This window comes from Melanostigma gelatinosum, assembly GCF_949748355.1.
Source record: "Melanostigma gelatinosum genome assembly, chromosome: 3".
NCBI lineage: Eukaryota > Metazoa > Chordata > Actinopteri > Perciformes > Zoarcidae > Melanostigma > Melanostigma gelatinosum.
This window is the reverse complement of record NC_136636.1, coordinates 24,223,832-24,250,047: the sequence shown is the minus strand read 5'-3', so window position 1 is coordinate 24,250,047 and position 26,216 is coordinate 24,223,832. Positions and strand designations below refer to the sequence as shown.

The 26,216-nt window shown below is 43.4% G+C and overlaps 4 protein-coding genes across 5 annotated transcripts; 3 read left to right on the top strand and 1 right to left on the bottom strand.

Moving 5' to 3' along the window:
- The first annotated feature begins 536 nt into the window (after positions 1–536).
- ift52 (intraflagellar transport 52 homolog (Chlamydomonas)) lies at positions 537–5,580 on the top strand. Its single transcript, XM_079297217.1, has 13 exons — positions 537–1,084; positions 1,227–1,314; positions 1,467–1,596; positions 1,713–1,788; positions 1,969–2,040; positions 2,124–2,250; positions 2,328–2,411; positions 2,521–2,589; positions 2,679–2,833; positions 2,936–3,023; positions 3,466–3,574; positions 4,164–4,309; positions 4,390–5,580. Exons 1-13 carry the CDS (start codon positions 966–968, stop codon positions 4,429–4,431), a joined length of 1,305 nt encoding a protein of 434 aa, XP_079153343.1. The 5' UTR covers positions 537–965; the 3' UTR covers positions 4,432–5,580.
- An 834-nt stretch (positions 5,581–6,414) lies between these two features.
- Positions 6,415–12,276, top strand: mybl2b (v-myb avian myeloblastosis viral oncogene homolog-like 2b). Its single transcript, XM_079265468.1, has 15 exons — positions 6,415–6,583; positions 7,040–7,136; positions 7,247–7,318; positions 7,431–7,523; positions 7,614–7,834; positions 7,926–8,058; positions 8,147–8,206; positions 8,381–8,587; positions 8,854–9,120; positions 9,215–9,357; positions 9,716–9,815; positions 9,913–10,023; positions 10,908–11,024; positions 11,117–11,248; positions 11,350–12,276. Exons 1-15 carry the CDS (start codon positions 6,564–6,566, stop codon positions 11,476–11,478), a joined length of 1,902 nt encoding a protein of 633 aa, XP_079121594.1. The 5' UTR covers positions 6,415–6,563; the 3' UTR covers positions 11,479–12,276.
- A 395-nt stretch (positions 12,277–12,671) lies between these two features.
- Positions 12,672–20,961, top strand: rpn2 (ribophorin II). Of its 2 annotated transcripts, XM_079296906.1 has the most exons (18): positions 12,672–12,729; positions 13,076–13,266; positions 13,387–13,482; positions 13,796–13,971; positions 14,082–14,157; positions 14,297–14,431; positions 14,515–14,691; positions 14,782–14,900; positions 15,098–15,203; positions 15,750–15,841; positions 15,935–16,049; positions 16,200–16,394; positions 16,505–16,591; positions 16,699–16,794; positions 17,813–17,888; positions 18,988–19,117; positions 19,743–19,842; positions 20,289–20,961. In XM_079296906.1, exons 1-17 carry the CDS (start codon positions 12,717–12,719, stop codon positions 19,792–19,794), a joined length of 1,932 nt encoding a protein of 643 aa, XP_079153032.1. In that variant the 5' UTR covers positions 12,672–12,716; the 3' UTR covers positions 19,795–19,842; positions 20,289–20,961. The 2 variants fall into 2 exon arrangements, with proteins under 2 accessions (XP_079153032.1, XP_079153033.1); XM_079296907.1 differs by lacking the exon at positions 19,743–19,842.
- Positions 20,962–23,795: 2,834 nt separating this feature from the next.
- ghrh (growth hormone releasing hormone) lies at positions 23,796–25,936 on the bottom strand (the record flags this gene model as incomplete). Its single annotated transcript, XM_079296694.1, has 4 exons — positions 25,851–25,936; positions 25,025–25,129; positions 24,034–24,138; positions 23,796–23,925 (listed from the first exon to the last, which is right to left on the bottom strand). Exons 1-4 carry the CDS (start codon positions 25,925–25,927, stop codon positions 23,796–23,798), a joined length of 417 nt encoding a protein of 138 aa, XP_079152820.1. The 5' UTR covers positions 25,928–25,936.
- Positions 25,937–26,216: the final 280 nt, after the last annotated feature.

Below are 26,216 nucleotides of genomic sequence, written 5' to 3'. Positions count from 1 at the left end.
CCTCCAGGGGGGGAATGCCAATTTGAAGATATCTGCAACATTTTTTTTCAAACATATTGGAATAAAGTAACAAATTCTAAGGAAAGCCTGCCTCTTTTTTGTCATGAATATGAGCACTATTTACAGCACACAGTGCCACGTGTTTCACCTAACATGATCTCCTTCAGGAGAAAGTAGAGACTTCCTGTTGACCAGGGAAAACACTGATCATTTCGTACATCTACCATGTGTCTACGGAGACTATAATACTGTATAGCAAACAAGTCAGAATAGTATGTATCCCTAAACCTTGTGAGTCATTTATAGATGAAAAAAACGGGGGAATCGCGCTTTTCGTTCCGTCAACATACCCGTAATAACTTAATCGTACGCAACAATATCGATTCTTACGTGCGTTGATTTGTTTTCTCCCTCTCTACTTCTTGGTTGTTTTGTGATTAGCGCCCTTGGTTACCACTTTCCTCCCATCATGCATCACTGCTAGCAGAGCTCGTGAGGTAACTTGGGCAACGGCAACCTTTCAATACAAGATAGCAGCTTTGCGGGTGGAAATTAATGTTATTGGTGGATAACAAAATATAGAAAATATACACATTAATAGCAAGCGTCGAATTCTAACGTACGGTAAGAATGCCTAGCTATTATCTAGCTGCATGGCTAACATAACGTAGCATAGAACGGGCGCGCTATGCTACCAATGTTTGCTAACAGGATGCTAGTTTCAAAACAAATGACGCTTACCGTTAATTCACTTCAGTGACCAACTGACGTCAGTACAACTTTTAATAAAGGCCAAGTATTCACGTTTGAACAAGCGTCCTAACCAGTCGCTAAAACAGTTATAACGCGTTCGTATTGGGGACAGCTCATACTTAATTAAATTGGATCTAACTTGGAGTTGCAACCCGTTTCTAGGTGTGTGGTTGCAAATGAGAGTGAGCGTTGGTGAGTGACTTTAATAAAGGATGGAGAAGGAAGCGCACAACACTGTCGTCTTCAATGTTTCGAAGAGAGAGCTGTTTACGTCGAATAATGGCTACAAATCCATGCAGACAAGAATAAGAGCTCAATGGAAAATCCAAAGGTAGGGTGTTTGCAGTGTAACACTAACAGTATCTGCTGACTAGGGCGCTGTGCCTCGGATTAGACAACATTTACCATCGTATTTCATCCATGTTGAGAAAAGCGCCCCAGTTGCAAAAACATATGCTCCCTCTCTCCCCTAGTATGAAGGAAGAGCTGTCTTTGGAGAAGATGAAGGGTGTCAAGTTGTGGATAACCGCAGGACCAAGGGAGAAGTTCACAGCTTCAGAGGTGATGTGTTGTGAAAAAGAACCAAAGCATGTTTTGTTAATCCCACAGAACAGCACTTGGTTTACCAGCCGCATAAAAATCAACTTCTACTGTGCTACCTTTAGCTTCTGCACACACAAGCAGGTTTTCACGGTATTGTTTTTCATTTCCAGCTGGAGGTGCTGAAGCAGTACCTGGACGGAGGAGGAAATGTCCTGGTCATGCTCGGGGAAGGAGGAGAAATGAAGTACGACACCAATATCAACTTTCTCCTGGAGGAGTTTGGCGTAATGGTCAACAATGGTGCGCATTTAAATTTGTATGGAATGACAGCGGGCATCATCTGTGCAGTTAAAGGTATTTTTCTAACAAAACGGTTCTGTGGTGTCTTGTTTCTTTCCTCTGCATCCCTTTTACAGATGCTGTTGTGAGGAATGTGTATTACAAATACTTCCACCCAAAGGAGGCGCTGGTGTCCAACGGTGTATTGAACAGGTTTGTCGTCACAGCATGTGTTTTTCTCACACAAACACCCATTTTATACCGCATATTCCGATAAATCCCACACTATTTGTCGCCTGTGTATGTATCAGAATTCAGTTGTAATAATTGTGCTACTGTTAAATAGAATAGATTGAAAGCTGATGCACATTGTCTTGTCTTTTTCTTGTTTAGAGAGATAAGTCGGGCGGCTGGCAAAGTGGTGACAGGCATCATGGAAGATGAAAACGTTGGAAACAATGCACAGTAAATGCTTTACTTCCATATCTTTCACATCAGTGACCTGGAGGGTGTTTGAACTTAACACCTTCCTGTCTTCATTTGTGCAGGGCTCTCACATTCGTGTACCCATACGGCGCCACACTGAGCGTGGTGAAGCCTGCTGTGGCCGTTCTTTCGACTGGCTCCGTCTGCTTCCCCCTCAACAGGCCGGTGCTGGCCTTCCACCAAGTAAAGGTCAGAGGCAATCTGTACTCTTCACACACGTGTGCTCGTAGGAGATGATGTTGAAAGACGTCTTGTGTCCCATGCAGGAGGCTGGCAAACTGGTAGTGTTGGGTTCCTGCCACATGTTCAGTGACCAATACATAGACAAAGAGGAGAACAGTAAAATCATGGTGAGTCCAGTTGGAATTTAATGATGTTTTTGTTCAAGTAACACATCAGAAGAGTGTGTTGCTCTCCAGTGGAATATGCCAGTGTTCATTTGTACTTTCTTTGTTCCAGGATGTTGTGCTCCAGTGGCTCATGGCTGATAATATTCAGCTGAATCAGATTGATGCAGAAGACCCAGAGGTGAGGAGGTATACTCGACAGGAGAATGCTGCCCCCCCCCCCCCCGTTGTCATTTTAAGTAGCCAACAATCCCATCTTGTGTCCCCTAGATCACAGATTACACCATGTTGCCGGACATAGGGTGTTTGTCGGAACAGCTCAGAGTGTGCTTACAGGAGGGCGATGAAAACCCCAGGGACTTCACCTCGCTCTTTGACATGTCTTTGTTCAATTTGTCAACCGACACTTTGCCCCAAGTCATCAGGTGAGAATGCAAGAGGAACAACCTGGAAGGCTATGCTTGCGTCACTGCCTCCCTTCCCCCCCCCCCCCTCATGGCTAAAAATACCCCAAATGTTTTCTGCAGTGCCTACGAGCAGCTTAATGTGAAAGACGAGCCACTTCAGCTGATAACGCCACAGTTTGAGACGCCTCTGCCTCAGCTCCAACCTGCTGTGAGTTTCAGTCTTGCATTCATGACCTCCCATACATACAATTTGTCATTTTTCGAGCAAGGGACTCCAACCTTTTTTCCTCTGAAAGCTCATTTGACAAAACGAAAGAGGCGAAGAACAACTCTACAGCACCATGTTGTACATCACCAATAGCTGCTATCGTTTCGGTCTTACTTTTATGGTCCTTAAATAAGCTCTCAGGCAATGCAGTCATTGTCTCTATTATGATTCAGAGGCAAAGGGCTTCTTGTGTTCCGTTAATCTTGAAACCAGCATTTAACTGTCAAATGATCATGGACAGAAATTTAAACAGTTTTACAAAGTGAATTAGCCAGTTTAGATACATATTCTTTGAACCTTTATCGAGCTGCTTGTAGCCGTTTTAGAGTCTTAGCTGAAATGTAACAGACATTTTTAACGTGGGTGTTGTCTCGTCCTTTAGGTCTTTCCACCTGCCTTAAGCGATCTGCCTCCTCCCATGCTGGACCTGTTCGACCTAGATGAAACATTCTCTTCGGAGAAAGTGCGCCTCGCACAGCTCACCAATAAATGTAAGTTCAGTACTTTAAGGGCTGTTAAAGAGATAGCGCTGATTCCATGAAATGGGGTTGTGTGAGGTAGGCTATTTATCCGCAGTAGGTGTACTACCCAGTTTGACGAAATTAGAAAGAGTAACATCACTAAAGCTAAGCAATGCGCTGCTGTGGACAGGAGCAGCAGCTGAACGTATTTCAGACAGCTCAAAAACAGGACATTTCTGGTCTACTGCTGCGACAGACTCGCAACTAACAGTTTTAAACACAAGAGTAAAACAAACTAACAAACGGAGGCAGCGGTAGACCAGAAACTCCCGTGTTCAGAGTGGTAAAAATTCTGTTTTCAAAAGGAGCATAGATAATGGCTTCAGGTCCCTGTCTGAAAGGGTAGCGGCCATGTAAAGCATTAGTCTAAATATAGCACACACGTAATATTTTCTTTTGGGTGGCTGAAATGAGGTTTTCCTTACCAAGAGTGTGCAGACAGCCATTTACTTTAGATTATACACAGACTATTGATAAGTACCTCATACAACCCCCACTAACCCTTTAGGTTCAGTTTCCGTTAAATTTTAAATCTATTCTTTAAACAAAACAAAAAAAGGTACGGACGACGATCTGGAATTCTACGTGCGGAAATGTGGTGAAATTCTGGGGGTGACTCCAAAGCTGGATAAAGATCAGAGGGATGCCAAACACATCTTGGAACACATTTTCTTCCAGGTTGTAGAGTTCAAGAAACTCAATCAGGTGAGAACCATGACTCTTTACGGAACAGATTATGCATCAATGGCCTTATCTAAAATGACTTCACCCCCCCCCCCTTGCAGGAGCACGATGCCGACACAGAGGAACCATTCACTCTGTTGTGATTGGATACAAGAAACATGTTAAAGATTTGAATCTCTCCTGCAGTCATACTGTGACATGACCAAGCAGATGGGACTATTCTTTCTTCGGAGGTGAAAGACTACAGCATCAACATGGGTACTGTAGTTTTACAAACTATTTATTTTTGTATATAATCGTTCTATTGTATGTCACATGAAAAAGTACAATACACGAGCAAATAAAGTTGACACTTTTATTTAAATCTTTCACATTTTTAAAAAACATTTTGAAGGCATACAGCGCTCTGCATGAATTGTCACACATGAATCTTGCAAAAACAAAACAAAAAAAAAACAAAAAAAACACAGCTGAACACATCAGCCGCCTTTCTTCCAAAGCTCCGCCGTGCTAAGTGTGTGTTTAGAGAGACATTCTTGGCCACGTCAGGGAGACGCTTCAGCTAGTGAATGTTGTGTGGACTGGGCTTTTGGACTCCATGTTGCCTCCAGCGCACTGGACTCCAGGCAGGGTTTGGGGCTGTTCTCAGATTGAATCAAAGACACATCCCATGACATTTGAGAGGTGGTGAGATCACCGCACGAGCGGTCAAAACCAGCGGCTTTTTTTGGCTTTCCGAGGAGCACGTGAGGAGTGGAGGACTTTGCCTGTAAAGGCACGGCCAGGTGACAGTTGTGGGTCTCTTGAGCGTTCATGTTGTGCATTGAAAACGCCGGAGAGGGAGAAATGGGGTCTGATGACAGGCAGAGCGAGGCCAGGATGGACAGCCTGGGGTCAGATCCATCAGCCGTCGTGTCGTTGGGAGCCCTCGACGTGGACAGCTGCTCCAGCAACAGAGCAGACGGCAAACTCTGTTCCCCCAAGAACTTCCTGTCCAGCTCCGACGGAGAAGCATACTCAAAGCTTTTCAAATCTAGGAGGTAAAAATGTGAGATTTCACTCAATCTCATCATCTGATCGGACAAAAATCTATTTGTCTAGCTTGAGAATGAACGAAGTCTTCTTACCTTTCGTGACAAAAGCCTTCTCCATTGTTTCCTTGGGCCAGTGAGTGTCAACTGATCGCCAGCTGGTTTTAACCTGTTGAAGCTGCTTGTTAATTGACCCAGCTGGTGGCAAAGCAGGTCATCAGTCCGGAGGGAAGTGGGGTAGCATACAGCCTGGTGGAGGTCATGAACACTTTTTAAATTTATTAAATATGTAAATAAAATGTTGTTGGAACTATGTAATTTTGTGTTGAACATTTTTCTTTGTTCTAAAAAAGACAAATTAGACTTTCTTTTTTTTTAAATTTCCTGAGCATTTGTTCCTTGTGGACACATGAGTGAAACAGCGCTCCAGATAAGAATAATTGACATTATCGATAAATGTATTGATTATTTTCTCCAATTGTTTAATTTGTCCATAGGTACTCTTTCAGAATTGCTTATTTTGAACAACCAGAGGTCCTAAACCTTTGAAACAACAAATAGAGAAGCAGCACCTCTTCACGTGAGAAGTTGGAAACAGGAATATTTAGTATTTTGACCAATTGTTTTAGCTCTAATTGAAATTATGTCGACATATTGAGTACTGAGATTCATAAAACAATTATCATAATAAATATTACAATTAACTTTTTTCCTGCTATAAATTGTTTTCCATTATTTTCCAATATTTAGATGAAATGATTATAATGTAGTTTAAACATGACAATGTGCAGGTCTTGGTTCGTCATTAAATTGATAAAGTACACGTGGAAACAATATGACAACACAACCCCTTCTCGTTAGTCTAAATTTGGTATTTGAATTTGTGTAGGACACGCGCGTCGGTTTAAGTTTTTTTTACTTTGAAGCTGTCACTGGAAGTCTCCTATCCGGGGCCGCCTGACACCACGCGCACGTCCAACGCGCAACTACGTCACCATCCGGTGTCTACGCTGGAGAAGGGCGCGAGATAGAAATCCAGGAGCGCGGACAACCCGGGCGCTCCGCTCCAGCTGGCTAGTAGCTGCAACTTTACCATTCAACACCGAGCCTCCTTCACTGAACCGCCTCACGGAGACAACAAACGCGCGGAATACACCGATATATTACCAGATATACGTGCACATGACGTGCAACGGCTGCAGGACAAATCACCGCCTGACCGTAAACAACAGAAACAGAGGGAAATGTCTTGGTGGCCGCGCGGGTAAGATGTTATTCTTTGTTTTCCACAGCGTAAGTATTCATTTTATTCCAGACGGATACAACATTACCGTTTGACGCTTCGGCGTTGATGCATTCAGTTGGCTTTGGAAAAATGTTTGCTTTTGGACATACTCTTTCCATTTGTGAGTACTTCACGGACTTGTCTGTGCCGCCCTTTTCCGGAGAATCGCGATTAAAAAAAACCACTACAGTATTTAATTTAACGTCAATCACGCCATGTCTGTTAAATCACAGCGATCAATTCAACTGTCTAATACTACACCGACTATGTAGTTTGCCATGCAGCACTTTATACGGATGAGGTCGTCGCCATGTCCCAGGTAGCCAATAGAAGTAAACCTGATAATCAGGTCATCCTCGCCACACCATGATATGTGTCCGTGCTGCGTTCACTGTCATCTTTATCGGTGCACATCACAGCGTTTTTCTTCCTCAGTGAGGATGGTGAGGACGCCATGCACCAGGACACCGATTCCGATGTGGCAGAGCAGAGAGATGGTGGGAAAGTGAAGGTGAAATGGACACAAGAGGAGGTGATTGTCTTCACACGTCCCAGTCCCACTCCTGCCCCCCCTCTGTCCATGTAAATAAAGGCTGTGTAGGACAAGGTAACATAAACATGCTTGTTTGTTTGTGTCAACAGGATGACAAGCTCAAGGCTCTGGTTCAAAAACTAGGACCAAGTGATTGGAAATATATCGCCAACTACATCCCAGTGAGTTAGATCATCCTTTTTGTTTTCGTGGTTGACAGTAAGCTTCAGAATTTCCTTGACTATTTTATTTTTTAATACCTACATAAATCTGGTTCATGCTTGTTTTTCTCAGAATCACACTGAGCACCAGTGTCAGCACCGTTGGTTTAAGGTCTTGGATCCAGAATTGGTCAAAGGCCCTTGGACCAAAGAGGAGGACGAGAAGGTGAGTGACTCGTTGGGTTTCAGTGCACAGGGGTTTATAATACGACTAAAACAAACCATATAAGTCCTCGCGCACCCCTTGTCCCCTCAGGTCATAGAGCTCGTCAATCTCTACGGCAACAAGCAGTGGGCGATGGTAGCCAAGCACCTGAAGGGCCGACTGGGGAAGCAGTGTCGAGAGCGCTGGCACAACCACCTCAATCCCAATGTGAAGAAGTCGTCGTGGACGGCGGAGGAGGACCTCATCATCTACAAGGCGCACCGCCTGCTGGGTAACCGCTGGGCTGAGATTGCCAAGCTGCTCCCTGGAAGGTGAATACACTCCAGCTATGTCAGCTCAGAGGACAAGTTTTTGATTAAAACCCCTCTCAGAAGGACTCATGTTGTGATATTTTGTTCACAGGACGGATAACGCCGTGAAGAACCACTGGAACTCCACCATCAAGCGCAAATTAGAGATGGGCTTCTTTTCCGGGGAGGTCTTTAGGCCAAATGAACTTGAGGAGCTGTTGGACCGTGTAAATAAAGATGTGCAGGTGGGCTATTTTTATTTTATTTCATGATGTTCTCCTCTTAGATGGATGTAGGAGCATTTGAAAATTCAAAAAAAAAAATATTACACAGATGGCCAGTTGCTCCCAAGATGGCGCAGGAAAGGATCCAGAGCAGACGACGCAACCTTCGGTGAGCAACCAGCCGCATCGATTTGTAAAATATCGCAATTTAAATACAAGGGTGGCTTTGAATAATTTAATCTCCGTCAGTGGTTTGGAAAGAAACATCTGTATTACACGTCCGTTATCGTGTTATTGATGTCAGTATTGTTATAGATGTTTGTCATTTGCCAACCGGTTGCAGGAAACGCCCGTCTCCGCCGCGGTTAAAGCCGCGTCCAGCGAAGTGGGGCCGTCAAAGGCCGCGTCTTCTCCGAAGGCCGGCCTAAGTCCCAAGAGCGAAGCAGACGCCGCGGGGGAAGTGAACAGTACCAGCTGGGTGGTGGATAGCTCTGGCTTTCTCTCCCCCACTGGCCCAGTACTGAAGGAAGTGCTGGACATGGTGGACGGGGTACGTATCCCCCAATAACCAACAAATAAACACATCGCATAGCATTTAAATTAAACATGCATCCAATCGACGATTCTCCCATCCCCTTTTTTTGTTGTTGTGGCTACCAATGACAAATAGTGCTTTTGAATATAAAGTTCAGTTACATACAGACAAGGAAAATATAATTTATGCTGTCTTAATATGTATATTGTTATTGTTCCTCTGCAAAACATGTATGTACCTCCTATAAAATATTGTTACTCAAATGTCTCTTCTGCTACCAGGACCTGGATGGCTGGTGCAACCTAGCGGCCTTCGACCTGCCGGTGGACAGTCCGAGCCCAGAGCGCCACCAGTTTCGGCTGGAGGGCAGCGCCCTGCAGGAGCTGAGCAAAGGCAGCAAGGGCGAACTCATCCCCATCTCCCCCGGAGGGGTCACGCCGCCCTCCATACTGAACCGCCGGAGACGCATCGCCTTGTCCCCCGACGCCAATAACTCCATGACTCCCAAGAGCACTCCTGTCAAAATCTTGCCCTTTTCTCCATCTCAGGTAAATTAGCAAATCCCGCAGCATTCTGCTTTTCTTTGCCGCCGCTCGTAATGCCGCGTGAGACGGTCCATTGACTCGACGCCTGTCGTTCCAGTTCCTCAACATGTTGACCAAGCTGGACACTCACGACCTGGAAAACCCGTCCCTCACATCGACGCCGGTGTGCAGCCAGAAAGCCATTGTTACTACACCGCTACAGCGTGAGAAGACCCCCCTCACCCAGAAGGAAAACTCCGCGTGAGTGGTCTCTAACTAGTGATGGGTTCCAATAGCTTGTTGCTTTTGTTTGTTGTCGGCGAAATATCTGGATTCATTACAGTTACTGTGAGGAACAGTCTGAATTTAATGCTAATGCTTCTACGTGACCTACATAAGTAAACAAAACCATCAGCGAGCTGATTGGCTATTTCTATATAGTTATTCTTCATGTTCGTCATCGGTGCCGCCGCGTTGCTGGGAGGATGAAGAATCAGAGCCAGGACTGAAAGGGGCATAATATCAGACCCTGCTGCAGTAAAATAAGAGGTTTTCTAATCTAAAGGGACTCTGGTGCTCGGAATTTGAGTCTCGGTGTTCACGTTTTGTCTTCGTGTAGGTTTGTCACACCCAACCACAAGTCCGAGCTCTGTTCGACCCCGCGAACTCCGACGCCGTTCAAAAACGCCATGGAAAAGTACGGGCCTCTGCAGCCTCTGGTGAGTATCTGTGCTTGTCAGTGGAAAGTTCACCTCGTGGTTTAATCAACACTGCATTAACACTTCTTTCTTTTTTTGTCCTGCTGTGTAATCTCAGCCTCAGACTCCCAACCTTGAAGACGACATAAACGAGGTCATCATGAGAGACTCTGGGATTGGCTTGGGTGGTGTACGCTCGACTCCGCCTGAGCAGAGGCGCAAAACGATGGTAACGGGGTCAACTCTAATACTTGACTGATCTGTTTGAATCCCCTGTTAACAGTACGCCATAACATTTCTACGTATTGGTGCTAGATTATAGAGAGCCAGCATGAAAATAGAACCTCATTCAAAATAACATGGACATTAGTAATAATTAGCTAGCTAATGGCCACTGCGCTGTGCAGTGTTTTAATAGTTCATGCTAATTTATCTTATATATTTTAAAGATGGATAGTTAACTTGTAGAACAACAGGTTTTCAGAAAACATATGAGGCATTATATAAATTTACAAAAGTTAGCATAACTGCAGCTAGCCCAAATGTGAAGTCATGGTTCAGCGTTCTGTAATGGCGCATGCTAAGGCTTTAGCAGCTTGTAATTTAACAATGAAGAGCAGGGGAAGTGTTGATATGATGGTTTGTCTGTTAGACTGAAACTGTAGATCGTCTGTGGAAGGTAAATCTTGGACCGTGTGACTGCTTGGGGATGTGGAATGCTTGCTGCTTTTCAGCCCCACACTGCTTCACGTCCACACATTCACACCGTGGAGCGATGCGTTACAAGGACAGTCTTTCACTGTTGGTCAGCAGACAGCTGCAAAAGAAACGGATGAGTGTGAAATCCCATGTTCATTCACTTCCTCCAACCAGATATTTATAGGCTTTTACTGCCATGGCCATTCAAGAATGCTTTGAACTAATTATGTAAATAAGGTTTAGCTTCCACGCTGTAACCGTCACAATAAAACCCTTTATTAAAAGTTCAATTCTGACCTCTTTCTCTTTCTCCCTGGACCTATTGTTGTCGCTTTTATTTGAGGCGGAGACGTCATGATTGTCTTTCTTGTTGAAGCTACTAACTTAGCATTTGATTGTTTACTTTATTCCCAGCATCGGCCTCCTATGAAGAAAGTGCGGAAATCATTGGCCCTGGATGCCGTGGACTGCCATGTGATGTCCACATCCAAACGCAAATCCCTTAAAATTGAAGCCAGACACGCAATTAAGGTAAACAAAAAAAGAAGTCTAAACGTATTATCAGCCAGTCCGTAGATTTGACGCATCCTACCTTGTTCTGTCCTCCTTTCTTCCGACCACAGGAAGAGCCGGTGATAGTGTCTCTCAACACCTCGTCGTTTTGCAGTAAGCAGCACGACAACATTTTGGATCAGGGCTTCCTTTTGGGACCCAGCGACAGTGCCATATTTCCCAGCACGGTGCCTCCAGTTACGGTAAGTTCCACTTTTTTTTCGTTTGAAAGAAATAGTAAATAGAAGTATTTTAATGTAGCTTTTTTTCTGTTTTGACCTGTTTTTTCTCTCTCTGCCTTCAGATGTCAAAAGAATGGGAGACAGTTGTTTGCGGACAAACTAAAGACCAGCTCATAATGACGGAGAAAGCGAGACACTACCTTCGCTCGCTAAAATCCCGCGCCCCCAACCGGGCGCTGATTCTGTCCTGAGACGCGTCTCGTCTTCACACCAACACGTTACACATGCAGACGTTAATGTTGCCGTTTGTCCCCTGTACCATTTTGCCGTTGTAACCTGTGGTGTAGAAAAGCAGCATGTCATGTGTAGGTTTAGTACAGTTCTCATTAGCAATCATAACACTGACAATATACGGCCCCATGAATAATTTAAGGGTGATTTTAGATTAAATCTCATTCCAATGGCCTCGTGCAAGGTTTGAAAAAAATCAAAGGAATCGCATTTAATAGTATTGTCACTTAAAAAATCAAAAAGAGCAATGAATGTAGAATCAAAATAAATCACGGCCATACACTTTAGCTATCACTGAAACAACATGGTTTTACATTGCATAATGTGTGTAATTTAAGTGTTTTTAAAGTTGTGAAGAGTACAAAGACTCAGGTCGCACCTCCATATCTTAAGTTCTGTTGAATGACTTGAATATGGAGTAAATTCAGACAGCTTGATCACTAATGAGTTTAGAGACGTTGAAAATGTTAAGTGAACATTGTCTTGTTGTAAAAATGTATGTCTAGATTCATAATATACCTCTCAATATGCAAATTAAAAGTGAGGTATTCAGGGGGAAAATTGGGTGTCTGCTGGAAATGTAACAGTTCCCAGCAGCACACATCTGCTATCCATCAAGGAGACCTACTTCTGATCCAGCTGAGTGATGAATACACTTGGGAAAGTTGTTGCAGCATCCATGTAGTGGCGATTGATGTTAAGATTATGTCAGTTGGCACTGTTTGTAAATATTTAGAGTTGTATGTTTTTACTATGTCTCACAGCATTTTGTTAAGAAATTTAATAAAACACAATTAATATGTCCAATGCACACTTTTCTCCTGATTATGCTTCTGCAGCACAAAACAGTGTATTTAACTATAAGTGGGCGTTTAAAATTAAGACTAATTTAGAATATACCATTTTATGAAATAAAACACGCTATGGGCTTAATAATATTGTATTAATGCAAAAAAGATATGCAATTGTAATACAATTATTAATAAACCGCATAACTTTAATATATTTGGCGTGTACCAATGAAACTCATTATTATCCTTATTTTGGCACGTAGACTGAATTTATCTGACGTGTACTTACTGTGGCTTTTATTTTGAAACGTCAACGTACCGCCGGATATTATACCTTTGGTGACAGCTCACACAGACATACCGGAAGCAATCGTCAGTTTTAGTGACGCTGCATAAGACTGCAAGACATGGACCGGTCTCGTAAGTGAAAATTATACTATACATTGTAATGTAATGTTCGATAGGTATATTCTTTTGTGATATTGACGTTTTGAGTGACATTATAGAACCGCCAATCGTAGAATTAGTGAAGCAGTAGCACCAGATGCACGAAGTGTATTGCTACCAACCGACGCTAGCTAACGTTAGCTCGCCTTTGTAGCTTAACGTGCAGTGAACGAGCGAGCGTTTTCTCAATGAATGAATACATATCGTCACAACAGATAGTACATTATATAAGGGTAGTGTTTGCTCTCCGTGGTGGTAACCGACAAATACGCCTTTGTACCAGGCGGCAGGTTAACCTGTTTCCGCCCTGTGTCTGCAGGGCTGTTTGGGTTGTTCCTCCTCAGCCTGGCTCTCGCTGGAGCTCAGGCGCTCACACCAGCGCACTATCTCTCCCTGTCCGATGTGGCCCGACTGCAAAACTTCCTGAGCCAACAGTTCACCGATCTGGACTCCGCATACTACTCGGTCGTTGGTCTGACCAAGCTCGGGGCAACTGTTCCCGATCACGAGGTAAGAAAATCCCACCATAATCAACAATTCCGATATAAACATTCAGTCATGATTCAACCTGGATATGACATGTTACATGTCCTCGATGTTCTTTGGCTTAAAACGTGTTCGTGTTTGCAGGGATTGTGCCAGTTTCTCAAATCCCAGCTGGATCCCTCTAACGTTGACTCTCTCTTCTTTGCTGCTGAGACCAGTCAGGCCATTTCAGGATGTGAGGTATGCCTGCCTCGGCCTTATCTGTGCTGCTGCCATCCTTTCTATGCAAATGCATTTTGGAATGGATCCATGTGTAGTTGGACAATATAGACAAAACTATATACATTCCAAAATATTAAAAAGACCAACGTAAATGGGATGGGAAATCTGCATCATTGCTTCATGGTCACGATGTTAAAAACAACTTTTCATATGATGGCAGTGAGAGTAAAATAATAATATAACATAGTCCGTAACGTCCAAATGGCAAAGTGGACGATGGCTTTACACTGATGCGAACCCCTTAGAACCAACAGTTTTCTTCACTCCATAGATCCCCGTGTCCAATGAAACGCGAGACCTCCTCCTGGCGGCGGTTAGTGAAGATTCCACCATGACTCAGATTCACAGAGCCGTGAGCGCTCTCAGCTCTCTGGGGCTTCCTCTGGCCTCCCAGGAAGTTGTAGGTGCCTTGACCGGTCGCATCAACAAGGAGGACAACGTCATGGCGTAAGTGTCTGTAGTGTGTGTCAGGGAGTGCGCTATCATTCGGTGTCCTTCTTGCCATGCTCAGGAGCAAATTTGATTCACAACACGTGTGTCTCCTCTTCTCCGGACAGTATCACTTCAGCTCTGCAGACCGCAGCACGCCTACCCAAGCAGGCAGAACTCGGGGGAATACTGGAGGAAATTGAGGTGAGCTCTTAAACCTCCACCAGGTGGTGCTGTGTGACTGTGCTTTGAATTAGCGCAAGATGCACTTGGACTCTTAATCGTGCACAGATATTTTGAATTCTCTAAGTTTTAACTCATATTTAACTTTTTCCCCTCTCAGGATCTTACGGCTCGTTTGGATGATCTTGGTGGCATCTACCTCCAGTTTGAGGAGGGACTCGAGGCGACCGCCTTGTTTGTGACCGCTGCTTATTCCCTGTCCGATCATGTGGACATGGAGCCCCCTCTGAAGGAGGTACGATATCTGTCTGTCAGGCTTTTCTCCCCATGGGACCTTCCCTTTCTGAAACTGATGGGCAATGTGTTTTTTCGCTACAGGACCAGGTCATCCAGCTGGTGAACTCTATCTTCAGCAAGAAGTCCTGGGACTCTCTGGCCGAGGCCTTCAGCGTGGCAAGTGCCGCCGCCGCTCTCTCCAACAACCGTTTCCACGTGCCGATCATCGTCGGTGCTACCGGCCCGGCCACGGTGTCCCACAGCCAGCCAACCCTGCAGGTACAGATTGTGGGATCTCAACCTGCCTACAGTCCTCTGAGTGGGTTTTAATCAGCTCGCGGTGACGCTGTTTCTCTGTGTGATTCACAGCTCCTTGTCACTGATGTCATGTCTCAACCTCTGGCCTTGGCCAACGTGCTGCTGGAATCTGCGTACGCCGTGGCCTCCAAGAGCATCATCCTCAGCCAAGCTCCATTCACACTTAATGAGTATGTTTGACCCGAGAGATGAGTGTTCTACGCCCACACACAGGGTGACAGAAATGCAGTTTGAATTGTAACATTATACAAATGTAATTGTTGAGCTTTTTATTGTTGACTGTGTGGATTGCGTTTTACTAGATTGCAGCACGGCCTGGTTTTAGTCAAATCTACACCGTGTTATATTTTCTTTATCTGATTTTCAGCGGCGTCTTTGAACTGCACTTCATGTCCAGCAAGCCCGCCAGCGGATATTACCAGTTTGCCGTTGCAGTGACTGGGGATACCCGGCTTGTTGGCAATCATGTTGAGGTGAGGTGCCGGTCAGAATAAGGAGACGCAATATCTAACAATAGTGGAATGATTTTAATCAAGTTTTAAACGTGTTTTGGGCTTTAATTGCCTTGGTGGAGAATGTGCTGCTGTTGAGTCAGAGACGTGGCTCAACGCTAACTCTTAAATCAGGCATCAGCTTTTGGTTGCCGACACTAAAAATGTGGTTGCAAATTTAGTCTCCTTATATTTTGAGTAATTAAGATACTATGGAGGAATACGACATGAAGGAATACAAGCTTTATTAAAGAAACGGAACAAAAGTATATTGTAGTTTGTGTTTTATCTGATACTTTCCAGAATTTAGTATCTATTATTAATGTGTTAAAAGCTAGTTGCCACTGATGGCAACCAGTTCCTCAAAATGGCTGCCAAAGGCAACCTGGCAAACCTTCCTGTTGTGTCTGCAGCCTGTCCTGGGTCGACGGTCCATCTGAACATGATTGTACCGGTAGTCAGATTGGTTTGCTGCTCTCACGCCCGTCACCCGATGTAACTTTGTGTTGTGTCTCCGTCCGCCTGCAGCTCAAAGTGAAGGTGTCCACCGAGGTGTCCGTCACTAACATGGACCTCTCCGTGGTGGATAAGGACCAGAGCATCGGCACAAAGACCACCAGGTTAGGAAACGCATCTGACAAGTGAGCCGACCCTGCGGCGCATGACGAGAGACTACTAAATGCTTCTTCTTTTTTTTTTTTTTAATGACTCAGAGTGGAATATCCCTCCAAAGGCAAGAGCTCCTTCACAGCAGACAGCCACCAAAACTTTGCCATGGCCTTCCATCTGGTTGACGTCAACACCGGCGTGGAGCTTAGCCCTCACCAGGTATGTAACCCGGGTGGGACACGAGCCGCAGACGGTATTATGTGGTTGGTCAAAACAATCACGAAAACAGCTGCGACCAGTTTGAGGAGCGAAAAAAAAGAGTTTTGGGCCTCGTTCAAGTTTCAGACCTTTTTGTTTTCCCCATCACAGACTTTCGTCAAGCTGCACAATCAGAAGACCGGCCAAGAGGTCGTGTTTGTGGCCGAACCAGACAGCAAGAAACTGTACAAGTTTGAGTTGGACACAGCGGAGCGGAAATCTGAGTTCAACTCCATATCCGGCACCTACTCCCTCCACCTCATCGTTGGGGATGCCACTTTGGAGAATCCCATCTTGTGGAATGTGGTGAGTGTCCGTTCCGCCTTGATGCTGGTAATGAGGGATATTTACTGAAGTGCTCAGCCACTGAGTAGTTAATATTGAGCTCTAAAGTTGAGTTGTAATCTTTTTGAAAGGCTGACGTTGTTCTGAAGTTCGTGGACGAGGAGGCTCCAGTGGCCATTCAGCCCAAGACTCTTTTTGTGCCCAAACCAGAGATCCAGGTAACACTTATTTACCTTTTGTTTTTTAAAAATCATTTTCACTGCCCGATGATGGAAAATCAAGCAGCATCAGTCCCGCTGTGTAACATGTCCTCCTGTCTCTGCAGCACTTATTCAGGGAACCAGAGAAGAAGCCTCCCACGGTGGTCTCCAACACCTTCACTGCGCTCATCCTGTCTCCCTTACTTCTTCTGCTCATCCTGGTAATATTTCAAACTAAAATGTTCTTTTTGGGTTTTTATTTGTTGCCATCATCATAAAGGAATGTTTTGACGTGGAGTGCAGTATGAGCTACTTACCCATAGATGGCCACGCCTCTAGTCTGGAGGGAGAGTTTGAGTTTACGTGATATTAACAATATTTTCAGCACTTTGCCTCGCCGTCAGACCTTTGACAAAAACGGTAATTTAAACTCGCCGAACACGGAGTTGTTGTTCTACCGTTGCCTCGGTCAGTCAGTTTGTTTGTGTTATTGTGCGACTTTAGTGTTTATAAAGGGTTAGTTCGGATTCACCAAAAGTCACACAACAAACGAACCGATCAAGGCAGCGGTACACCAGCAACGTAGTTCTGCAATGTCAAATGACTTCATGTCAATGGAGTCCTGTGGCTATGCAGTGAAAATATTGTAGATGTAGGATACACATAAACTGATATGGATTTAAATAGGCTTTACACAGCAGTATGTCGCTTTGTTCCCGTGTTCTTATTCCCATCAGTTTCTTCAAACCACGATCTACGACTGGTCAAGTACCTCACACAACCTAACCTTAAATAATCTGAACTCTCCCTTTAACTGTAGAGCAACATTGCTATGGATATAATGTAGAAACCATTTGTCTCATTTGTAGGCCCGCCACCCAACAGACCTCCTTCCATTATTCATCAAACCTTTATTTTAATATTCAGTATTCAGCTTTGTTGTATGCACAGTGCTCTAGTTTTTTTTATCCTCTGAAAAAGCTCTTCAGTAGTAAGCTCTCATGTGCGGTGAATGCGGCTCCAGTACTGCGCAAATACAATGCTTGTATTTAATTTAGAAATCACAATAGCTTTTGATGTATTTTTATCCGTGGCATTTTCAGCGCTGAGTAACAGTTATTGTTGCAGTGGATCAGCACTTTGTGCGTTCGGTGGTAAACACTTTTTCAGCCCCTTTTGTTTGCCGCTCTTGGAGGGGATGAAAATCACTTTGTCTTTCATTCCCCCTCTCGTCTGTAGTGGCTGAAGCTCGGAGCAAACGTCTCCAACTTCACCTTCACTCCCAGCACCGTTCTGTTCCACGTGGGACACGCAGGTCAGTTCCCCGTCTCTCAAGTGAAATGTTCATCACGCATCCGGTTGTTGCACGGCCTCTTCATCTCCAGTTCATCCGCTGCCGTTCAAGACGATACGGGAATTGCAGCAACAACCGCGGCTGACATTGTGCAATTATCATCATTTAGTCCACGCGTACATTCTTAATACGAAACAACCGCAGCCAGAACATCTTAAGAACATGCACCAAGATAAACAATTGCTGGCGCTAATTCTCTAGTAAGGTGCCACTAAGCCATTGCAGAAGAAGAGGGTGCAATGTCTTGATGTAATTAAAGCGGTAGTGGAGAAATCTCACGGTGGAGAAGGTGATGGAAACAGGGAAGTTTCTTGTATTTAATTAAAAAAAGGTTACAGTGATTGATTGTTAAAGCACAAATAGCGCCCCGCAGTTTGAAAGTTTTGTGTGAAAACACTGAAAGGGTTAAAGTTCTAAGACAAAAACACAGACAACTCCCAGACCGGTCAACGCTTTGGTAGAGACCTGTCAATCACAAGGAAGCCCTGCCCTAAAACACTCTGGTTTATGATCTATTTGACTCTAACTGGACCATCATGTACTAAATGAACATCATGCTGTATTGAAGGAGACTTGAAACTAGAGATTGAGACCAGAAGCTCATGTTTACAATGTTTACTGAGGTAATAAATCAAGAGAGAAGTAGTCATTTTCTCATAGACTTCTATACAATCTGACTTCTTTTTGCAGCCAGAGGAGTCGCACCCTGCTGGTCAGTAGAGATAATGCAAGTTTATTGTGGTTCGCTTGGCTTTGGCTTCACTTTTCGGACCAGGCAGCGGCGATATGTGAGGACCTGGGAATTAGAACGGGCAGCACACCCACGCTCTGTTGTTGGCTGGGGGTTACACACTCACATGGGGTCCAAAGCTTCTTTGCTGAAAGCACACAAACACGGCCACACACTTCTAGTTCGTAATAAGTGACGGTTGAGAGGGGTTATTTTTGAATCGGTCCGTACATGCGCTGCATAGTATACCTTGTTTACAGCACCCTACCCACTTGGGGAACCACTGATTTGGATGCCAAAGCGCCAGCTCACTCTCTCGTTTCCTTTCAGCCTTGCTGGGCCTGATGTACGTCTACTGGACTCGCCTGAACATGTTCCAGACTCTAAAGTACCTGGCGATCATCGGCAGTGTGACTTTCCTCGCCGGGAACCGCATGCTGGCCCAGAAAGCCGTGAAGAGGTACGTGTCCTGATGGCGCCTGGAGTCAAATGGGGTCCCTAGAGTGTCCTTTTAGTCCCAGAGAGAGAGAGAGAAAAGCCTAGCCCCTTTCAGACGACGAGGACTCTGGTGCTTTGAGGCCTCTTGGTAGTTCTTAGCCTCAAGCCCCGAGGAAAAGTGCCGGTCTCATGTCGCAGCTCCTCAGTTGGTCCCCCTAGAGGCCGATGTCAGGCCCTCTGCCAGAAGCAGAGCTCGTGCCCACTTGGACCAGGAGTGAAGCGTGGCAGCATGATCTGCAAGAGTGGTGATCTAAGTGGGTCATTTCCTCACCATCAGTATGTAGAGCCCTCCACGGGCCAGAGTGAGCAATTTGAAGCCTGTATCTCCGACTCAAAACATCACTCCGTAATTGTTCACTTTTACTTCCTGCTCTTAAGACGAGCCCATTAAACCCCGTTTCAGCAAGTAGAATTTTCCAAGTAATGATTTCACAAATGGACTTTTTTCTCCCCCACCCCCCCCCCCCCCACCTCCCTCTTCTTTCCTGCTAGTCTCTTTTCTCCTTTGCAGCTGATGCCTGTGTCTTTATGTAGTTTTTTTTAACCCCTCTATCCACACCTCGCTGTCTCTGTACTCCTTTTTACAGGATTGCCGCAGAGCAAAGTAGTAGGTTGGCAAAGTATAGGAGCCTCCGATAAAGCCCCCCTCCCACATTTGTAACAAACGAGTCGGGCTTCCAGGCTGAAGTAAGGGCATCCTCATAGTGTGCATCCTCAGTGCATTTCCATAATGGCTGGCCACGTGCATGGCTGTGTGGTGCTCGATCATTCTAACTCCCCAGTGTTCACATGTACTTGCCGTCCTCCCTCCTCCTCCCCCCACCCCTCCCTCCTCCTGGTTTGCCTCTCACTCATCCCACCGTGGTCATAGCCATACCAGCACTGTGGTAATCCCGCCGTTGTGGTCTTAACACCCGTGGTTCTGGTTGTGCCATTACATTTGAGTGACTTATGTTGTGTTCATGAGCCATGTGCGTCGTCCAGAACCTTAAGACATTTGTCATGAGAGTTTCTCTTGTGTGTCTTTGCCCAAATTAACATTGTGTGTTGTGCATTAAAATGCAGGATTAAAACCTTTATGTGACTAAATCAGACTGTTTGTAATAACTGTTTGCTTTTCTCTCTCTCTACAGAATTGAGAAAAAATAAGGAAGAAAATTAAGAAGACACCGACGAAGCCCCCCCAAGGAGTCATTCGACGATGCATCAAATCAGACTTTAAACATGGCGTTGCAGTTCAAGAATCCTATCGACAGTTTAAACATGCAGTTTGTCCGCGTTGCCAAATGGAAGAAATCGAGAAATTACAGTGTCACCGAGGACAAACACCCACCGACAGATTCTCTTTTTTACGAGGGCTGTAAAGCTACTGATCATTGCGCTTCATCTTCCTGTGAGATTTGTCTTCTTGTTGTCCAACATGCCAGTGTTTTCCAAGTGAGCTGGGGTTTTATTTCTTTTCTTTCTTATGGATTTGGGGTTTGATTTGACTATTTTTGTCTTAGGTTTTTTTTTTTTTGTACATTCCTCTTTTTTCACTCGATGCCCATTTCACCTTGTAACAAAAGCGGTTAGTTAACATGAACGGCTGAAGAAAAACCAAACATTGGCATTAGCACTGATCCGTTGAACATTACTAACTATGCCGGTGTGTTTCCCTGTTTGGTGCATCAGATGTGTTGGAGGGAGCGGGAGTCCCCTATTTGATACAGAGTTGGCGTCCCCCAGAAAAAAATGTTGAGAAAGAAATGTGGGCAATGTGATGTTTTTGTAATGAAGAAAAGGAAATAAAGAAGTGGAGGTGAATCTAAGTTACTTTCTTTCGTAGAGGGAAAAAACAGGAACACAGTCCAAGAGTTGGAGGATGATGAGGAGGAGATCCTGTTCCTACAATGAATACGGTCGTTGTTGAAACGGGTGTACGGTACTTTCAACGGTACTTACTGACCGGAAAACCCATCTCCTGTTTCTGATGTCTAATCAGACTTCTCCAGCATCCGCTGGACCAGTAGAGGAAGAAGGGTTCAAAATATTAACTCAAAGCTAGGGATGGTAATCTCAACAAACTACCAATGGTACGCTAGATTTTATAAATCCAATGAGGGCAGCTAGCAGCACTAGCTCATAAGGTCGCTGAGTCAAGTGAGAAAGTTGCTAAGTGTGCAGCACTCCCTCCAAAATGATCACGAAAAACATGTCGATAGTTAGACCTCTGCTTAGCAGTTGAATATGTGTTTGAACTACAGGATGATGTTCACTACTAAAACAGTGTAAGGTGAAAAGAGGGATAGTCAACAATGCCCGTTACACAGCAACGGTCCCTTTTCACTACCGTTGTGATGTGTCATTACAGGGTTAGCACAGGTGTAATGAATAACATTAATTACGGCCGTGTTCCATTTAGGTTGGCCAGAGCCCTGGCTCGCAGGTGTGACTGTGACACACTATATAGAATAGAGGTATTCAATTAAACTTCCAAAAGGTCCAGAGAAAGGGCAATGGTCCGGACATTACAATAATATCTAACTTGCGCTATTTAGTGCCATATATATATGTATATATATGTATATATGTGTATATATATATATGTATATGTGTATATATATATATATATATACATATATATATATATATACATATATACATACATATATATATATGTATATATATATATGTATGTATATATATATGTATATATGTATATATATGTATATATATATCTATATATGTATATATATAGATATGTATATATGTATATATATATATGTATATGTATATATATATATGTATATATGTATATATATATATATATATATATATATATATATATATATATATATATATATATATATATGTATATATTCAAGAAGCCCAGTAGTAGTAACAGCGCCTAACTGGATGGATTCTAAATAATACATAAACATAAATTCATTTTCTTCTCATTTCAAGTAAAATAATGTCTGGATTAAAGAATAACTGCCATAACAGAAAGCTTTTGAAAAATGTGCATCTTAAAATAAAGTAATTTATTTTAGAAAAATCTATTTCACTGAATTGCCCTGCAGCTTTAAATTCAGTTCATTCAGGGTGAAGGGATGTCAATCAAAAAAGCCACGATATTATATTTTTCTCATCTTCTAACAAGAGAAATGAGTGAGCATGATCTTTATCTGTGGTTATTTAACCACGTGTTTCAGCTCTATTATCTCTGTTTACATCATTGTTGGTCAGTGAATTCATGTGTTAGGATTCTGATCATATTGGACTCTTTATTTTTCTTCTGGGTCCGGATCCGGACCGCGGTCCGCCTGTTAGTGACCCCTGGAATAGGGTCATCATTCATTTCATTCATTACCATTTAAACCAGACCAGTGCGACAGCAGCGTCCTGAAACAACCGGAATAGAATGCAGCCATTAGCGACGTTAATTTCATTTTTGCTCGTCATAGGAAATGGGTCAGGATAAAACACAGGTGATAGAAACGCCATTAATGATGACTCCGATCCGTGCATGCACAGCTCTGGAGCTAAATGAACGACCGTATGTTTTTCACCTGTAATGAGCCAAAATGTCTGCTGTGAAAAAAGACCATCAGACAACACTGACTTACTCTGAGTGACGGGTTCCTGTTGACACTTAACGTTCGTTCAAACTGTTTTAGTTATTTCACATTGACGGTGATCCCTGTATTTAATTACATTTTTTTGTTCGTGCTATTTTTACTGGTTTGAAGTGGGCGGGGCCTGGAAAAAATGATGTGACGTCCTTCTTTGCACCAATTAGCTTTCAACAACATTTGAGTCAGAATCTGAAGACTGTTGGTGAATTGTTGTTGTGAATCGTGTTAAATAACACACCCACACTGTCCTGATGAAGCAGGTACATATTTTTGAGTGTTATACACCCAACAAATAAATATATATATATATATATTTATCTTGATTGCTGCTTATTTAGTCAAACATGTATAATGTTATAAAGTAGGTGTTGTTATAAAGAATTTTGAGATTTGGGTCTATTTAGCTTTCATGACATGTCTTTTTTCCAGACTAGTGGAAAGAAAACATGTATATGTTTATTTTACTACTTTGTCTATTTGCATCTGTAGATTTCTCCTAAATTCACCACGTTAGCGTTAGATAATGCTTCACTTGCATACTAAAACATACCATTTTAGAAAACTTGGAATACATGAAATAGTTGTCTTATTGTAAAAAAAAAAAAAGTAACAAATCAACCAGATAAGTTTCATGATGATATGTATTTGGGTAATTTATTTTATTAATATAATCTTGTTTTTTAAACCATAATCACCATTCGCGTCTCCCCTTAAACACGTTACATCCTTTTATTTCTGTTAAAGCAAGAGTGCACAGTGCCATTTATTCCACAGTCATGAGCTGGGCTTTAGCTTTTCTTCAAATAAAAGAAAAAGTGACAACAGTATTTTCATCTGTAGAGAACAGGTTGGAGGAAGTGTGAGAATACATCAGCGTGCTGTCGGCGAGAAGCACTGGCAGCCTTCAATCTGTCCGATCCACCAAATCTCAACTCAGCAGTCTGTGAAGAGGAGAGTCAGGTTAGTGGCAGACCAGCGTGTCATTATGCTTCCATCAGAGCTCCAGAGTATAAAGCTCTATCACCTGGGCCTCATGATGTTCCCCTGCACTCCTCTGTACCTCTGATTGCTCTGGATGGATGTTAGATCTTCTTTATAAGTCCCTTCGTAGATGTCTGACTGACGTTTCATGTAGCTCTCACTTTTATCTCTGCGGGGGGGGGGAACACATCAGAAATTCATATTTCACTGTTTATTGCTGTTGGCAAACGCAGTGTTGCTCTGGACAGATTTGATTCTCCTCTCATGCTCCACCTACCCGAGCCGTTTGCCCATGATTGTCTGAAGGAACTTCCTGGCAGAGATTTGGCCCAGGACCTTCCTGTAACTGTTTGTGAAGATGGCATCAGCGTGGCGTCCGGAGCTAAAGTCAGAGAGGGGACAATTATTGCACAACAGTATTCTTGAAGGCAGTGCAATGAAGCAGAAGCAGCAGCAACCAGACAGGTATGGAATGTATCTGTCAGTCCATTTGACTATTATCCAGCTTAAAGGGCCAGTTCAACAAATTACAAAAAACAAGAAAAGAAATTCTTCTTCTTCATTGTCGACATGCACAACAATTACAGAGAAGCTGCCGATGGCGACGAATACCTTGGATGTCAGGCTCCCTCCAACAATGCTCATTAATAATGTGTTAAAAAATAATAATCATGCGAAATGAGAATCAAAGACATTAAATAGTGCAAGTTCAAATATAAACATACAAAATACATAACGTAATATGAATTTGTGCTAGCCAGTATTGCAAATGAATAAACTGAAAGAAAAACAAGAATGTAATGAATGTATAATCATAATATATCATCATAATTTGTATATGTGTGTATATATATAGGTGTAAATCGTTTGTTAGTCTTATTGTCAGCAGGATGAAATGTATTCACCAGCCGTACAGATAGTTTTGGTTTTATTTGCCCAGATTATGAGATATCCTTCCATCTCGCTTCGCTGTGAACATTTAAAATTTCACTTTAACAGATAAATAGTTGCTATAGCACACTTGTTCTAAAAGGACACGCCGATGTAGAATTCTTTCAAATATAAATTTCTACTGCTGTGAGCACCACAAGAGTAATTCCATTGACTCCTATATCGTATTGTGGATGGAGGCAGAAATCTTTCAAAAAACACATCTACCGTATTTGCATAGATTTGCAGTCTCGTTTAAAAATACATTTTTATTTGAGTAAAGCGAGCACTTTAACCCTATTTCCGATCGGCCACTCAGCCCATATTAACACACTGACCGTAACTCTGCTCGCTCCCTGGGAGGACTCGTGTCGTCCTCCAGCTGCTCTGCTGGATTCTTCATAGAAGATGTCATCAGTATGGATGTGTCCCTCTGGCCGAACCTGAGAAATATCCTCGTTAACTAAACAATTATGGAACGTTCTATTCAAAGATATACCATAAATGCATTCAAAGTTTTTCATGATGAAGATGGATTTTAGACTGAGAAAAATCTCCCCAATCTTACGGCAAAATGCTGAAGCTCTTGTAAAATGATGTACTCTGCTGCTTCGGGCACAGGGCACATGTGATTAGAGCGCTGTGCAAATGTAACGTGGTGACTAAGCCAGACACCTTGACCCTATACAGCATGACAAAACGCAGAGGGCACAGCTATGACATGCAAAGCAATCAAGTGAAAGGTAAAACATCATGCGCTTTGTGCATGGTAATGGTCACATCTTAAAAGCCCTGACACTGTGGTCAAGTCATTGTCCACCCCCCCCCCACCCCCCCCCCCCCCCCCGAGCTCAAATCAGTGTCACGTTGTGTATCTTGCTGCACATCTTCGTTATCGGCTTTTAAATGTTAAAATGTTTCCCATTTCACTCGCTGAAGCTTTCCAGCCGCATAACCTGTCCTCTGGAGCTCAGCAATCTGTCTCAATTCTATTCAAAAACATGTTTTATCCAGAGTAATAATCTTCAAACACTTCTCAGTATACAACCAGTCATAAAAAGATTTGAATAACTTAAAAAAGAAAAGAAAACACCCCACCAAACACAAACACAAAAAAAGAAAATCAGCAATGGAAAGAATTTCAGAATATCTTCCAGGACTTACCGAATGGACGGGTAGAGCGGGGAGCCCGATAGAGACACGACCAGGCAACAAAACAGCAGCAGTGCAGCTTTCTCCATCCTCACAGCCAGTCCTGAAGAAGAAGAACGGACGGCTAGAATAAATGACAGGAGTAGAAATTACATTCGGGAAAAAAAAGCTGAAACCACAGTTTCCCTCAACCAGCCTCATCGCTCTGCAGAAGGACCTGAAGTTGCGGCAGGCAGAGATGTATACTATGATGGACAGCATCAACATTTAATCTTCAATATATTTGCCACTTACATGTATATAATACACACATTACATTCACACATGTGGGTGGAGGAGTTACCTGGATGATTATTTTGTGCGTGTCAGTTCTGAGCG